This window comes from Salmo salar, chromosome 11, assembly GCF_965601325.2.
Source record: "Salmo salar chromosome 11, fSalSal1, whole genome shotgun sequence".
Lineage (NCBI taxonomy): Eukaryota > Metazoa > Chordata > Actinopteri > Salmoniformes > Salmonidae > Salmo > Salmo salar.
The window spans coordinates 120,635,308-120,653,201 of NC_138301.1; the positions used below are offsets into that span (position 1 = coordinate 120,635,308).

Genomic DNA, 17,894 nt, shown 5'->3' on the forward strand with positions numbered 1-17,894 from the left:
GGTAAACAAAATGTGTTTACTAAAATGTATCAATCCATCTTCTCATAAAAATACATAGTTAGGAGAAACACCTCCAACTACACAAAACAGACAAACAATCACCGACAAGACAAACAGGAAATGCAGAGGTTTAAATAATGAACATAATTAGGGAAATCAAACACAGGTGAACACAATAAAGACAATAACCAAACGAACAGGGAAACGTCGATCGGTGGCAACTAGTAAGCCGGTGACGTCGACCGCCGAACGAACAAGGAGAGGGGCCGACTTCGGCGGGAGTCGTGACAAAAAGGCACCTAACAGCCCGCTTGGAGTTTGCAAAAAGGCACATAAAGGACTCTCAGACCATGAGAAACCAGATTCTCTGGTCTGATGAAACCAATAGTGAACTTTTTGGCCTGAATGCCAAGCATCAGATCTGGAGGAAACATGGCACCATCCTTACAGTGAAGCATGGTGGAGGCAGCATCATGCTGTGGGGATGTTTTTCAGCAGCAGGGACTGGGAAACTTGTAAGGATCGAGGGAAAGATGAACAGAGCAAAGTACAGAGAGTTCCTTGATGAAAACCTGCTCTAGGGTGCTCAGGACCTCAGACTGGGGCGAAGGTTCACCTTCCAACAGGACAATGACCCTAAGCACACAGCCAAGACAACGCCGGAGTGGCTTCAGGACAAGTCTCTGAATGTCCTTGAGTGGCCCAGCCAGAGCCCGGACTTGAACCCGATCAAACATCTCTGGAGAGACCTGAAAATAGCTGTGCAGCGACGCTCCCCATCCAACCTGACAGAGCTTGAGAGGATCTACAGAGAAGAATGGGAGAAACTCCCTAAATACAGGTGTTCCAAGCTTGTAGCGTTATACCCAAGAAGACTCGAGGCTGTAATCGCTGCCAATGGTGTTTTATCAAAGTACTGAGTAAAAGGCCTCAATACTTATGTTACATTTATATTTTAGTTTTTTATTTTAATAAATTTGAAAAAAAATCGAAAAACCAGTTTTTGCTTTGTCATTATGAGGTATTGTGTGTAGATTAATGAGGGGGGAAATCTATTTAATCCATTTTAGAATAAGGCTGTAACGTAACAAAATGTGGAAAATGTCAAGGGGTCTAACAACTTTCCGAATGCACTGTAGAACATAATCTCTAATACAGATATCTAATGTGATCTCTAATACAGATATCTAATGTGATCTTTAATACAGATATCTAACGTGATCTCTAATACAGATATCTGACGTGATCTCTAATACAGATATCTAACGTGATCTCTAATACAGATATCTAACGTGATCTCTAATACAGATATCTAATGTGATCTCTAATACAGATATATAACATGATCTCTAATACAGATATCTATCATAATCTCTAATACAGATATCTATCATAATCTCTAATACAGATATCTATCATAATCTCTAATACAGATATCCATCATAATCTCTAATACAGATATCTCTCATAATCTCTAATACAGATATCTAACGTGATCTCTAATACAGATATCTAACGTGACCTCTAATACAGACATCTAACGGGATCTCTAATACAGATATCTAACGTGACCTCTAATACAGATATCTATCATAATCTCTATTACAGATATCCATCATAATCTCTAATACAGATATCTAACATGATCTCTAATACAGATATCTATCATAATCTCTATTACAGATATCCATCATGGTCTCTAATACAGATATCCATCATAATCTCTAATACAGATATCCATCATAATCTCTAATACAGATATCTATCATTATCTCTAATACAGATCTCTAACGTGATCTCTAATACAGATATCCATCATAATCTCTAATACAGATATCTATCATAATCTCTAATACAGATATCCATCTTAATCTCTAATACAGATATCATCATAATCTCTAATACAGATATCCATCTTAATCTCTAATACAGATATCCATCATAATCTCTAATACAGATATCTATCAAAATCATAATCTCCCCTGTGGCTCAGTTGGTAGAGCATGGTGTTTGCAACGCCAGGGTTGTGGGTTTGATTCCCACGGGGGACCAGTACAAAAAAAAAAAAAAAAAAATGAAATGTATGCATTCACTACTGTAAGTTGCTCTGGATAAGAGCGTCTGCTAAATGACTAAAATGTAAATGTCTAATACAGATATCCATCATAATCTCTAATACACATATCTAACTTGTGGTTTGCTGAACTAACCTAACATGATCAGTAACCTTGACTAACACCCCAATAATTGCGTTGGCTCCCTGAGCTAATGCCTGGGCTTCAACTCAATGGGCCAAAGCAGTTTTTTCGCCGGGAGTACAAATGACCTGATATACATGTGTCACGGGTAAGACTGATTGTATCTTCCTGTTGTTTTCTGCAGCTCTACAAAGAGATTGAGATACGTCCCAAAACCACCAAGCTAATCCGCTTCGACAAAGCTGAGTCCTGCACGTTGGGATACGGTAGGTCTTGCTCAGTTGATTGGTTTAGAAGTTTTGTGACTCCCATCTCCATCGTTTCTGATGTAGCCAATCGTTTCACTGTTAAAGTGGACAAACTCAGAAGTGAAATGGCAGCAGGTGAATCATCATATTTGTGTATTGGTAAAGTTAGTGTTAGAGAGAGGGGAGAAAAACTGTTTCCCCATCAATAATGATAAGCCTCCAGGTATAGACAACCTTGATGAGAAACTATTGAGAATGGTAGCAGACTGTATTGCCACCACTTATTTGCCATGTCTTTAACCAAATCCTAAAGGAGTGTGTGTGTGTGTGTGTGTGTCCATGGACGTGGAAGGAAATTAAAGTAATTTCACTACCTAAAAATAGCTCTAACAGCCGACCATACAGTTTGCGGTCTGATCTTAGTAAACTGATGGAGAGAATTGTGTTTGAACAAATACAATGCTATTTTTCAGAGAACAAGTTAACTACTGACTTTCAGCATGCATATAGAGAAGGGCACTCAACTTGTACTGCACTGACTCACATGACAGATGATTGGTTAAAAGAAACAGACAATGAGATGATAGTTAGAGCTGTATTGTTAGATTTCAGTGCAGCCTTTGATGTTATTGATCATAAATTGTTATTGAAGAAACTCACTTGCTTTGGCTTTACATCACCTGCCATCATATGGTTGGAGAGTTAATTAGCCAATAGAAACCAGAGAGTGTTCTTTATTGGCAGTTTCATTGGGCCGTTACTCTTCTCTATTTTGACTAATGAATTGCCACTGGTCTTATAAGAAGAAGCTAAAAATGACTACGTATTCTGATGATTGCACATTCTACACATCAGCGCCTACAGCCAGTGAGATCACTGAGACTCTTAGTAAGGTGTTAATGTCAGTGTCTAGAATGGTTAATTAACAATTAACTAGTCTTAAATACATCTACAAACTAAAAACATTGTATTTGGTTGAAAACATTCACTTAGACCTAAACCTCAATCTGGAGTTGTGCATCATGGGTATGTATGACCGTGGTCAATTTATATTGAGCAAAGTTGTTGTGAAGACTGGGACGTGTATGTCTTTTATTAAAAGATGCTCTGTCTTTTTGATACAAAGATCATCTTGTACTAGTTGTTCAGACTCTGGTCTTGTCCCATCTTGATTACTGACTGGTAATATGGCCAGGTGCAGCGAAGAAAGACCTAGCTAAGCTGCAGCTGGCTCAAAACAGAGCAGCACGCCTTGCCCTTAAATCACAGAACTAACATCAACAACATGCATGATAGTCTTTCATGATTGACGGCTGAGGAGAAAATAATAATAATAATAATAATATTTTTAAGAAACATTTGTGTGTTGAAAATGCGTAACCACTTGTATAACCTATTTGCATACAGTTCAAACAGACATACATACCCCACCAGACAAGCCACTATGGGTTTCTTCACAGTACCCAAACCAAAAACAAATTTAGTCATATGAATATGTACAGTACCAGTCAAAAGTTTGGACACGCCTATTGGAAAAGCATTCCAGGTGAAGCTGGTTGAGAGAATGCCAAGAGTGTGCAAAGCTGTCATCAAGGCAAAGGGTGGCTACTTTTAAGAAAAGGTTACTTGGTTACTACATGATTCCATATGTGTTATTTCATAGTGTTGATGTCTTCACTATTATTCTACAATGTAGAAAATAGTAAAAATAAAGAAAAACCCTTGAATGAGTAGGTGTGTCCAAACTTTAGACGGGTTCTGTATGTATGAATAGTGTGTAAATAGTATTTTTGTTGTCTCTACGTCTTGTCTCTTGGTGATGTCTCTTGGTCTTTCCAATATACACTGAGTACACAAAACATGTACTTTCCATGACACAGACTGACCAGGTGAATCCAGGTGAAAGCTATGATCCCTTATTGATGTCACTTGTTAAATCCACTTCAAATCAGCGTAGATGAAGGGGAGGAGACAGGTTAAAGAAGGATTTTTAAGCCTTGAGACAATTGAGACATGGATTGTGTATGAGTGCCATTCAGAGGGTGAAGGGGCAAGACAAAATATTAAAGTGCCTTTAAATGAGGGTATGGTAGAAGATGCCAGGCGCACCAGTTTGTGTCAAGAATTGCAACGCTGCTGGGGTTTTTCCACACTCAACAGTTTCCTCTGTGTATCAAGAATGGTCCACCACCCAAAGGACATCCAGCCAACTGGACACAACTGTGGGAAGCATTGGAGTCTACATGGGGCCAGCATCCGTGTGGAATACTTTCGACACCTTGTAGAGTCCAAGCCCTGACGAATTGAGGCTGTTCTGACGGCAAAAAAAATAAAAAATACATTTTTGGATTTGATTGTAATGTTCTTGTCTATAACTGTTCTGTACTTTGTCATGTATTTTTACGTTTTATGTGGACCCCAGGAAGAGTAGCTCCTGCATGTGCAGTATCCTAATGGGTATCATAATAAACTAAACTAAATCTCTCTCTCCAGGTTTCTCAGTAGCTAATGCGTATCCTAATAAACTAAATCTCTGTCTCTCTCCAGGTTTCTCAATAGCTAATGCGTATCCTAATAATCTAAATCTCTCTCTTGCTCCAGGTTTCTCAATAGCAGTAGTAGACGAGGAGGGGACTCAGCAGCTCCATATCACTGAAGTAAAGGCAGGAGGACTGGCTTCTGCTAAAGGTACAAACACACCTGGAAATCAAACCGACAAGCCTCCGGTTGAAAGCTTGCTTCTCTAACCTTAGTAGTACATGCCGACCCTTCTTAGATGTGCTGCAGATAGGGCCGTTTTCTCTCGTACCCATATAAACCCCTTTTATCTCGTACCCATATAAACCCCTTTAATCTTGTACCCATATAAACCCCATTTCTGGACTCAAAGCACTTTCAAGGGCTTAATCTGGGTTTGGGAAACCAGCCCATAATGCATAGAGCTGACATGATAGTCTGCTCTGTTGGGAGGAGGCTAATTCAGCGTGAGGTTGTAGCTAGATGTGATCTAATGCATTAGCATTGGAAATGATGCTAGCAGTGGCTAGCTGGAAACTAAGGCATTAGCATTGGAAATGATGCTAGCAGTGGTTAGCTGGAAACTAATGCATTAGCATTGGAAATGATGCTAGCAGTGGCTAGCTGGAAACTAAGGCATTAGCATTGGAAATGATGCTAGCAGTGGTTAGCTGGAAACTAATGCATTAGCATTGTACATGATGCTAGCAGTGGCTAGCTGGAAACCAAATGCATTAGCATTGTAAATTATGCTAGCAGTGGCAAGCTGGAAACTAATGCATTAGCATTGTAAATGATGCTAGCAGTGGCTAGCTGGAAACCAATGCATTAGCATTGTAAATGATGCTAGCAGTGGCTAGCTGGAAACTAATGCATTAGCATTGGAAATGATGCTAGCAGTGGCTAGCTGGAAACTAATGCATTAGCATTGGAAATGATGCTAGCTGTGGCTAGCTGGAAACTAATGCATTAGCATTGTAAATGATGCTAGCAGTGGCTAGCTGGAAACTAATGCATTAGCATTATAAATGATGCTAGTAGTGGCTAGCTGGAAACTAATGCATTAGCATTGTAAATTATGCTAGCAGTGGCTTGCTGGAATCTTAAGCTTTGGCATTATAAATAATGCTAGCAGTGGCTAGCTGGAGGCTATATGACTTATTCTCTATGGAGAGGTCGGAAATATAGAGACCTCCTGGCTGAGAGACAACACCAAAATACATTTTGAAAATATTTAAGTAGAGCATGCGATGGTGTGTGTGTGTGAGGGAGAGAGAGTGTTTGTGTTCAGGAGAATGAATGGTAATGCACTAGTGGTAGGCCTGAGGGTGTGTGTGTGTGTGTGTGTGTGTGTGTGTGTGTGTGTGTGTGTGTGTGTGAGAAGGGCAATTCGAAAGCATGAAATACAAGAGGGTGTGTTGGGAAACCAGGCCAGCACTGGACAAATAGCCCCCATGTCTCTCTGTGACATCATTACACACACGTACAGCTAGAGGGGTGAAAACCCTCTTTGTCCAACAGAGACTCTCTCTCTACAACTGACATATAAACATCTCAGACAACTGGGTCACGCCTTCGGGCCGTGTGTGTGTGTGTGTGTGTGTGTGTGTGTTCAGAGCTTGAATGGCAATGGGAAAGCATTAGTGGTAGGCTTTGAGGGTGTGTCTGTACTCCAAGCCTGTTCATTCTCAGCACAGCACTGTGTATTATTCCAGCCATAGCACTGCTTCTATCAGAAGGAATGTGAATTGAGATTGACGTCTGGACCTATAGGGATAATTGCTGCTACACTAATAACAATGTGTGTATAATTCTGTTTTATTCTCCCAGACAGTCATTATAACCTCCCTACCAACTGGCCTGGGTGTCTGTCCTCTTCTATATAGTCTATGTATGTATTTAGATATGTGACTTTTATCCAAAGAAATTTACAGTAGTGCAAACACTTATACGTGTATGAGTGCCCCCCCCCCAGGCGAATTGAACCCCACAATCCTGCTGTTGCACCATGGGAGTCTACTTTACTGAGCCACACAGGATCCTGCATCAGGACAGTGACAGGAGCAGTCAGAAATCCAACACTGCTTTTCACAGTCAATTTGCATAATTTGATTTAATCGATTCTAATTGGCTGGCTATTTGATTGCTAATTACCAATTAGGACTGCGCAGACACGGTTGGTGAAAGGAGGCGGGACTAGAGCCAGTCAATCAAAGGGCTTTGTCCAATACAATACATTGTTATTTTCTTTGTTCAGGTAACCGCCGGTCTGTGTGTTAGTGGATAGGAAAAGACCAGGTGTCTACCACACTACATACTGCTTACACTAATCCAACGGTGTTCGGATTAGTGGTTGCTTCGAGGAAGGAGGGAAGAAAGGAAGCGTCTTTTTCCTTATCTGTCTAGAGCTTGAGTTAATGCTACAGCAGTTGGTGAAAAGGGTGGAGAGAGGGAGAGAGGGAAAAGGAGAGAGAGAGAGAGGGAAAAGGAGAGAGGGAGAGAGGGAAAAGGAGAGAGGGAGAGAGGGAAAAGGAGAGAGGGAGAGAGGGAAAAGGAGAGAGGGAGAGAGGGAAAAGGTTGGAGAGAGGGAGAGAGGGAAAAGGTTGGAGAGAGGGAGAGAGGGAGAGAGGGAAAAGGATGGAGGGAAGAAGGAAAAGGAGAGAGGGAGAGAGGGAAAAGGATGGAGGGAAGAAGGAAAAGGAGAGAGGGAGAGAGGGAAAAGGAGAGAGGGAGAGAGGGAAAAGGAGAGAGGGAGAGAGGGAGAGAGGGAAACAAACAATAGTGAAATAAATGTTTTGTTAAATCGATTTTTGTTGTTGACATATAAGTGAAGATATATGTGTCAGTTTTGTTTTGCTTGTTCCTTATGTGACGGCCCGTAGGAAAGTCTGTCTGCTTGAGGAATCTTTGTGGTTAACTGGTCAATGTCTGTCTCAGCCTGGACGGCCTCTACCTCTCCTTGGATGTCTGTACTGGAGGGGTTTGGGAACCGTTGGAATTAACCATTCACATACTTTAGGTCTGAGTGCTGTGTGTGTGTGTGTGTGTGTGTGTGTGTGTGTGTGTGTGTGTGTGTGTGTGTGTGTGTGTGTGTGTGTGTGTGTGTGTGTGTGTGTGTGTGTGTGTGTGTGTGTGTGTGTGTGTGTGTGTGTGTGTGTGTGTGTTAGCTCATGAATCAGTGGAATGTTATCGCGTCGTTCCAGACATTATTATGAGCTGCCCTCCAGTCAGCAGCACATGTGTACAGTATGTTATGACACGACAGTGGTAGGCCGGATTACCGACAACGATGAGACGGCCTATAGGGAGGAGGTCAGAGACCTGACCCTGTGGTACCAGGATAACAACCTCTCTCTCAACATGATCAAGACAAAGGAAATGATTGTGGACTACAGGAAAAGGAGGACCGAGCACTCCCCCATTCTCATCGACAGGGCTGTAGTGGGGCGGGTTGAGAGTTTCAAGTTCCTTGGTGTCCACATCACCAACAAACTATCATGGTCCAAACACACCAAGACAGTTGTGAAGAGCACGCAAGGCACTACAGAGGGTAGTGCGTACAGCCCAGTACATCACTGGGGCCAAGCTTCCTGCCATCCAGGACCTCTATACCAGGCGGTATCAGAGGAAGGCCCTAAAAATTGTCAAAGACTCCAGCCACCCCAGTCATAGACAGTTCTCTCTGCTACTGCACGGCAAGCGGTACCGGAGTGCCAAGTCTAGGTCCAAGAGGCATCTAAACAGCCTCTACCCCCAAGCCATAAGAGTCCTGAACATCTAGTCAAATGGCTACTCAGACTATTTACATTGCCACCCCACCCTCTTTTACACTGCTGCTACTCTCTGTTGTTATCATCTATGCATAGTCACTTTAATAACTCTACCTGCATGTACATATTAACTCAATTACCTTGACACCGGTGCCCCCGCACATTGACTCTGTACCGGTACCCCCCTGTATATAGCCTCCACATTGACTCTGTACCGGTACCCCCTGTATATAGCCTCCACATTGACTCTGTACCGGTACCCCCTGTATATAGCCTCCACATTGACTCTGTACCGGTACCCCCTGTATATAGCCTCCACATTGACTCTGTACCAGTTCCCCCTGAATATAGTCTCCACATTGACTCTGTACCGGTGCCCCCTGTATATAGCCTCCACATTGACTCTGTACCGGTACCCCCTGTATATAGACTCCACATTGACTCTGTACCGGTACCCCCTGTATATAGTCTCCACATTGACTCTGTACTGGTACCCCCTGTATATAGTCTCCACATTGACTCTGTACCGGTACCCCCTGTATATAGTCTCCACATTGACTCTGTACTGGTACCCCCTGTATATAGTCTCCACATTGACTCTGTACCGGTACCCCCTGTATATAGCCTCCACATTGACTCTGTACCGTAACACCCTGTATAGAGCCTCCACATTGACTCTGTACCGTAACACCCTGTATATAGCCTCCACATTGACTTTGTACCGTAATACCCTGTATAGAGCCTCCACATTGACTCTATACCGTAATACCCTGTATATAACCTCCACATTGACTCTGTACCGTAATACCCTGTATATAGCCCCGCTATTGTTATTTACTGCTGCTCTTTAATAATTTGTTCTTCTTATCTCTTACTTTTGAAAAAAATATTTTCTTAAAACTGCATTGTTGGTTAGGGGTTTGTAAGTAAGCATTTCACTGTAAGGTCTACACCTGTTGTATTCAGCGCATGTGACTAATACAATTTCATTTGTTAGATCATGTCTTCTCTCTACCTTTATCTAATGTCTCTATCATGTCCTCTCTCTACCTTTATCTATTGTCTCTAAGATTTGGTGATTATGTAAGTGTGTAATGTTCTCTCTCTCTCTCTCTGTCTCTCTCTCTCTCTCTCTCTCTGTCTCTGTCTCTCTGTCTCTGTCTCTCTCTGTCTCTCTCTGTCTCTCGCTCTCCCCCCCAGGCCTGCTTGCGGGAGATGAGATCCTGTTGTTAAATGGTAAACCGGCGTCGGCTCTGGGCGTGTTGGATATGAGGTCAGCGTTAGTCGGCCCCTCGTTGTCCCTGAGCGTGAGCACCCTGCCGACCCTTGACCCCCGCGACCTCTGTCCTTTTCCCCCTCGACGGTCCAACACAGCAGAATACGACACCTGTACAGACATCTATTCCCAGAGCCAAGGTGAGTGGTAAAGCAACGAGACGTGGTTGTATTTATTAGTACTGAACAAGTTCAGGGGTGTATTCACTAGAAATCAAACGGGACCAAAAAAAACTGAAGGAAACACAAGAGAACATAATGGAGAAGGATCTACCTGCATCCCCCCCCCCCCCCCCCCCCGTTGTAAACGGACGTTTTCGCTGCAAAACATTTTTACGTTGAAAATCGTTTCGATAAGAGCGTGGCAAGCTCGCAATGTCGATGTTGTGGGTTCAATTCCTGCAGGAATCACGTACACATATTGCACTCAACAAAAAATATAAACAACATGCAACATTTTCAAAGATTGTGCTGAGGTACAGTTTATGTAAAGACATCAGTCCATTTTTAAATACGTTAATTAGTCCCTAATCTATGGATTTCACATGACTGGGAATATAGATGTGCTTCTGTTGGTCACAGATACCTTTAAAAAAAAAAAGGTAGGGGGCGTGGATCAGAAAACCTGTCAGTATCTGGTGTGACCACCATTTAGCCTCACGCAGCGAGACACATCTCCTTCACATAGAGTTGATCAGGCTGTTGATTGTGGCCTGTTGTCCTCGCTCCTCTTCAATGGCTGTGTGAAGTTTCTGGATATTGGCGGGAACTGGAACACGCTGTCGTACGCGTCGATCCAGAGCATCCCAAACATGCTCAGTGGGTGACATGTCTGGTGTGTATGCAGGCCATGGAAGAACTGAGACATTTTCAGCTTCCATGAATTGTGTACTGATCCTTGTGACATGGGACTGTGCATTATGATGCTGAAACATGAGGTGATGGAGGCGGATGAATGGCATGACAATGGACCTCAGGATCTCGTCACGGTATTTCTGTGCATTCAAATTGCCATCGATAAAATGCAATTGTGTTCATTGTCCGTAGCTTATGCCTGGCCATACCTTAACCCCACCGCCACCATGGGGCGCTCTGTTCACAACGTTGACATCAGCAAACCGCTCGCCCACACGACTCCATTCACGCTGTCGGCCATCCGCCCAGATGAACTGCAGATGGACAGACCTGGAGTAAGGTCAAGACCCTGGTGAGGACGGCAAACAGGCAGATGAGCTTCTCTGACAGTTTGTGTAGAAATTCTTCATTTCTGCAAACCCACAATTTCATCAACTGTCCTGGTGGCTGTTCTCAAGACGATCCCGCAGGTGAAGAAGACAGATGTGGAGGTTCTGGGCTGGCGTGGTTACACGTTGTTCTGTGGTTGTGAGGCCGCTTGGACATACTGACAAATTCTCTAAAATTACATTGGAGGCGGCTTATAGTAGAGAAATGAACATTAAATACTCTGTCAACAGCCCTGGTGGACACACACACCCTCTATGTATATCAGCCTCTGATGTTAAACTGCCTGACAGGCTGTTGTTGAGCTGAAGATCATTAATGAATATGTATAGAATTGACATGAGCCACTGGTTGGAGAGAGCTGTCGGGTATTCAGTTGGTCCCTTCAGAAGGTCAGACACTGGAGTAACTTTATACTGTAGGGTTCCCTTTCAGTAGGAGAACCTTTATACTGTAGAAACAGGGTTCCCTTTCAGTAGGAGAACCTTTATACTGTAGAAACAGGGTTCCCTTTCAGTAGGAGAACCTTTATACTGTAGAAACAGGGTTCCCTTTCAGTAGGAGAACCTTTATACTGTAGAAACAGGGTTCCCTTTCAGTAGGAGAACCTTTATATTGTAGAAACAGGGTTCCCTGTCAGTAGGAGAACCTTTATACTGTAGAAACAGGGTTCCCTGTCAGTAGGAGAACCTTTATACTGTAGAAACAGGGTTCCCATTCAGTAGGAGAACCTTTATACTGTAGAAACAGGGTTCCCTTTCAGTAGGAGAACCTTTATACTGTAGGGTTCCCTTTCAGTAGGAGAACCTTTATACTGTAGAAACAGGGTTCCCTTTCAGTAGGAGAACCTTTATACTGTAGAAACAGGGTTCCCATTCAGTAGGAGAACCTTTATACTGTAGAAACACGGTTTCCTTTCAGTAGGAGAACCTTTATACTGTAGAAACAGGGTTCCCTTTCAGTAGGAGAACCTTTATACTGTAGAAACAGGGTTCCCTTTCAGTAGGAGAACCTTTATACTGTAGAAACAGGGTTCCCTTTCAGTAGGAGAACCTTTATACTGTAGAAACAGGGTTCCCTTTCAGTAGGAGAACCTTTATACTGTAGAAACAGGGTTTCCTTTCAGTAGGAGAACCTTTATACTGTAGAAACAGGGTTCCCTTTCAGTAGGAGAACCTTTATACTGTAGAAACAGGGTTTCCTTTCAGTAGGAGAACCTTTATACTGTAGAAACAGGGTTCCCTTTCAGTAGGAGAACATTTATACTGTAGAAACAGGGTTTCCTTTCAGTAGGAGAACCTTTATACTGTAGAAACAGGGTTCCCTTTCAGTAGGAGAACCTTTATACTGTAGAAACAGGGTTCCCTGTCAGTAGGAGAACCTTTATACTGTAGAAACAGGGTTTCCTTTCAGTAGGAGAACCTTTATACTGTAGAAACAGGGTTCCCTTTCAGTAGGAGAACCTTTATACTGTAGAAACAGGGTTCCCTTTCAGTAGGAGAACCTTTATACTGTAGAAACAGGGTTCCCTTTCAGTAGGAGAACCTTTATACTGTAGAAACAGGGTTCCCTTTCAGTAGGAGAACCTTCATACTGTAAAAACAGGGTTCCCTTTCAGTAGGATAACCTTTATACTGTAGAAACAGGGTTCCCTGTCAGTAGGATAACCTTTATACTGTAGAAACAGGGTTCCCTTTCAGTAGGAGAACCTTTATACTGTAGAAACAGGGTTCCCTTTCAGTAGGAGAACCTTTATACTGTAGAAACAGGGTTCCCTTTCAGTAGGAGAACCTTTATACTGTAGAAACAGGGTTCCCTTTCAGTAGGTGAACCTTTATACTGTAGAAACAGGGTTCCCTTTCAGTAGGAGAACCTTCATACTGTAAAAACAGGGTTCCCTTTCAGTAGGATAACCTTTATACTGTAGAAACAGGGTTCCCTTTCAGTAGGAGAAACTTTATACTGTAGGGTTCCCTTTCAGTAGGAGAACCTTTATACTGTAGAAACAGGGTTCCCTTTCAGTAGGAGAACCTTTATACTGTAGAAACAGGGTTCCCTTTCAGTAGGAGAACCTTTATACTGTAGAAACAGGGTTCCCTTTCAGTAGGAGAACCTTTATACTGTAGAAACAGGGTTCCCTGTCAGTAGGAGTACCTTCATACTGTAAAAACAGGGTTCCCTGTCCCTGTGTCGGTGCGTCCAGTGGCGGCGCGTCCAGTGGCGGCGCGTCCAGTGGCGGCGCGTCCAGTGACGGCTCGTCCAGTGGCGGCGCGTCCAGTGCGCATAGCCAAGTTGCAGCAGGTTCTGGTTCCCGATATGGGGCTCAGACAGTTCAGGCTTCTTGGGTAAGTATTAGGGGGAAAAGGTGGCTTCTGTAACCCCTTTTTTGGAGCTGGTTGAACCTGTGGGTGCTTGGGCTGCCGTGGGCATCCTAGTTTGGTACCCTCTGAGCCAGCTTGGGGCGTGATAGTATCTGTCCATAGTATGTTTTACAGAGTGACCAACTGAAAGGGAACGTACAGTTATGAATATAACTACTGCTGCCTGAAGGAGGGAACAATGTATAACATATTTTGGCCCTCTGCCGTCAAGGGGTTTGGGCTCGTTGTGTTATAGCCAGGAAGGTGGTGGCTTCCGAGAGCGGACTCTGTATTCATTGGTCCGTTGGGCTTGTTTAAGTTTTCTTCAGGTAAATATGATTGGTCGTTGACTCCCCATAGTATGTTATACCTCGTTCCCTTCCTTCAGGGAACAGCAGTTATATTCGTAACATGTCCGTTTCTAACCCCTTCAGAAGGTCAGACACAGTAATACCTTCATAATGCACAGACCATACTGTAGAATTGGGCTTTTCTCAATCCTGTTCCCAAAGGGTTCACTACACACCTGACACCACTAATCAACAAGCCTTTAGTTAAAGCAGGTGTGTTAGTGATAGGACACCCTTTCAGGTCCCCAGGACCAGGATTGACAAAACACTGTCTTATATAGGTCTGTCTGGGGTGGCAGGTAGCCTGGAGAAGCTAGAGTTGCTGGTTCGAATCGCAGCTCCTGTTAGCATCCTCCTAAATACCATCTCCTGTCGTTGTGCCTTTGAGCAAAGTACTTAACCCGTAAACTGCTCCAGGGGCACTGCACCGCAGCTGACCCTGTGCTTCCAACCCCTCGTGTGTTTATGTCGCTGTGGGTTATCTGTGGGTTAAGAGTTGTGAGCTGTGGGTTATCTGTGGGTTGAGAGTGGTGAGCTGTGGGTTATCTGTGGGTTGAGAGTTGTGGGTTATCTGTGGGTTGAAAGTTGTGAGTTGTGGATTATCTGTGAGTTGAGAGTTGTGAGCTGTGGGTTATCTGTGGGTTGAGAGCTGTGGGTTATCTGTGAGCTGAGAGTTGTTGGTTGAGAGTTGAGAGTTGTGGGTTATCTGTGAGTTGAGAGTTGTGGGTTGAGAGTTGTGGGTTATCTGTGAGTTGAGAGTTGTGGGTTATCTGTGGGTTGAGAGTTGTGGGTTATCTGTGGGTTGAGAGTTGTGAGTTATCTGTGGGTTGAGAGTTGTGAGTTATCTGTGAGTTGAGAGTTGTGGGTTATCTGTGGGTTGAGAGTTGTGGGTTATCTGTGGGTTGAGAGTTGTGAGCTGTGGATTATCTGTGAGTTGAGAGGTGTGAGCTGTGGGTTATCTGTGGGTTGAGAGCTGTGGGTTATCTGTGAGTTGAGAGTTGTGGGTTATCTGTGGGTTGAGAGTTGTGGGTTATCTGTGGGTTGAGAGTTGTGGGTTATCTGTGGGTTGAGAGTTGTGAGCTGTGAGTTATCTGTGGGTTGAGAGTTGTGAGTTATCTGTGAGTTGAGAGTTGTGGGTTATCTGTGAGTGGAGAGTTGTGGGTTATCTGTGGGTTGAGAGTTGTGAGCTGTGGATTATCTGTGAGTTGAGAGTTGTGAGCTGTGGGTTATCTGTGGGTTGAGAGCTGTGGGTTATCTGTGAGTTGAGAGTTGTGGGTTATCTGTGGGTTGAGAGTTGTGAGCTGTGGGTTATCTGTGGGTTGAGAGTTGTGGGTTATCTGTGTGTTGAGAGTTGTGAGCTGTGGGTTATCTGTGGGTTGAGAGTTGTGGGTTATCTGTGTGTTGAGAGTTGTGAGCTGTGGGTTATCTGTGAGCTGTGGGTTATCTGTGGGTTGAGAGTTGTGAGCTGTGGGTTATCTGTGGGTTGAGAGTTGTGAGCTGTGGGTTATCTGTGAGCTGTGGGTTATCTGTGGGTTGAGAGTTGTGAGCTGTGGGTTATCTGTGGGTTGAGAGTTGTGAGCTGTGGGTTATCTGTGGGTTGTGAGCTGTGGGTTATCTGTGGGTTGAGAGTTGTGAGCTGTGGGTTGAGAGCTGTGGGTTGTGAGCTGTGGGTTATCTGTGGATTATCTGTGGATTATCTGTGGGTTGAGAGTTGTGAGCTGTGGGTTGAGAGCTGTGGGTTGTGAGCTGTGGGTTGTGAGCTGTGGGTTATCTGTGGGTTGAGAGTTGTGAGCTGTGGGTTGTGAGTTGTGGGTTATCTGTGGGTTGAGAGTTGTGAGCTGTGGGTTGAGAGTTGTGGGTTATCTGTGGGTTGTGAGCTGTGGGTTATCTGTGAGTTGTGAGCTGTGGGTTATCTGTGAGTTGTGAGCTGTGGGTTATCTGTGGGTTGAGAGTTGTTAGCTGTGGGTATCTGTGGGTTAAGAGTTGGGGGTTATCTGTGGGTTGTGAGTTGTGAGCTGTGGGTTATCTGTGGGTTGAGAGTTGTGGGTTATCTGTGGGTTGAGAGTTGTGAGCTGTGGGTTATCTGTGGGTTGAGAGTTGTGAGCTGTGGGTTATCTGTGGGTTGAGAGTTGTGAGCTGTGGGTTATCTGTGGGTTGAGAGTTGTGAGCTGTGGGTTATCTGTGGGTTGAGAGTTGTGAGCTGTGGGTTATCTGTGGGTTGAGAGTTGTGGGTTATCTGTGTGTTGAGAGTTGTGAGCTGTGGGTTATCTGTGGGTTGAGAGTTGTGGGTTATCTGTGTGTTGAGAGTTGTGAGCTGTGGGTTATCTGTGAGCTGTGGGTTATCTGTGGGTTGAGAGTTGTGAGCTGTGGGTTATCTGTGGGTTGAGAGTTGTGAGCTGTGGGTTATCTGTGAGTTGTGGGTTATCTGTGGGTTGTGAGCTGTGGGTTATCTGTGGGTTGAGAGCTGTGGGATATCTGTGGGTTGAGAGTTGTGAGCTGTGGGTTATCTGTGGGTAAAGAGCTGTGGGTTATCTGTGGGTTGAGAGCTGTGGGTTATCTGTTGTTCGAGAGTTGTGAGCTGTGGGTTATCTGTGGGTTGTGAGCTGTGGGTTATCTGTGGGTTGTGAGTTGTGAGCTGTGGGTTATCTGTGGGTTGTGAGCTGTGGGTTATCTGTGAGCTGTTGGTTATCTGTGGGTTGTGAGCTGTGGGTTATCTGTGGGTTGAGAGTTGTGAGCTGTGGGTTATCTGTGGGTTGTGAGCTGTGGGTTATCTGTGGGTTATCTGTGAGCTGTGGGTTATCTGTGGGTTGAGAATTGTGGGTTATCTGTGGGTTGAGAGTTGTGAGCTGTGGGTTATCTGTGGGTAAAGAGTTGTGGGTTATCTGTGGGTTGAGAGCTGTGGGTTATCTGTGGGTCGAGAGTTGTGAGCTGTGGGTTATCTGTGAGCTGTGGGTTATCTGTGGGTTGTGAGCTGTGGGTTATCTGTGGGTTTTGAGTTGTGGGTTGTCTGTGGGTTGTGAGCTGTGGGTTATCTGTGGGTTGTGAGCTGTGGGTTATCTGTGGGTTGTGAGCTGTGGGTTATCTGTGAGCTGTGGGTTATCTGTGGGTTGTGTTCTTCTCCTGTAGTGTACTGCAACTATTGTTGTTTCAAACACATTCTCTCTCTCTCTCCCTTCAGAGGACATTCTGGATGAGGTATCAGGGTTGACGGTGGTCAGTCCAGATGATACTCTGGAGGATGAGTCACTTCTGGATCTGGAGAATTCAGGACACAACCAGGCGGACTACGCTGAGACAGGACAGAAGGTAAGAGTTGGGACTGCAGCATTACACACACCACCTGTGACTCCCATTCCTCCGCAGCCAAAACCCTCCTTTTGTAGAGGTGAATGATTAAACCAGCCAATCAGTCTTTGAGATGACTTGGAGCATCGCTGCACAGACACATGGTGACCTGTGATATTGATCGTGATACCTTAGGCCAGTGGTGATTTTAGCATGTAAATCTTTGTGGGGCAGAAAAATTTTTAAGTGGGATGCATACCTGCAAAGCTGCTACACAACACAACACAACACTAAACAATACATTAATTGCACTATAATGTTGACAAACAGTGCCCACAAACTGTTAGGGCCTACATAAAGCTGTCCCTACAGCAGAGTCCCAACAGCAGTCCCAACACCTTACCACTGCTACACCTGGCTATCAATGGAGCCTTGTCTGGCAGCCAAACAGTTCATTCAGCCTCATTTTCTGCCTTTAAAAAAAACATAGCTGATATGGCTTACTTGCTTAAAGAAATGTGTTTTTTACTGACGGTTGAGATGTACAAACTATGGCATAATGGGACGATGAGCGGATAAGAGGCAATCCGTCATTTTGATTAAGACATTAATGAGCGAGCTAGGACGGACGTAGTGAATTTAACTATTT

At 44.1% G+C, this 17,894-nt stretch overlaps 1 protein-coding gene across 1 annotated transcript in view; it reads left to right on the plus strand.

Moving 5' to 3' along the window:
- The window catches only part of tiam1a (TIAM Rac1 associated GEF 1a), a 136,818-nt gene that overhangs the window by 63,009 nt on the left and 55,915 nt on the right, over window positions 1–17,894 (plus strand). The window contains exons 11-14 of the mRNA XM_082958333.1: window positions 2,383–2,464; window positions 5,048–5,134; window positions 9,934–10,149; window positions 17,139–17,266. Coding sequence (XP_082814459.1) covers window positions 2,383–2,464; window positions 5,048–5,134; window positions 9,934–10,149; window positions 17,139–17,266 — 513 coding nt within the window. The remainder of the gene's footprint in view (window positions 1–2,382; window positions 2,465–5,047; window positions 5,135–9,933; window positions 10,150–17,138; window positions 17,267–17,894) is intronic.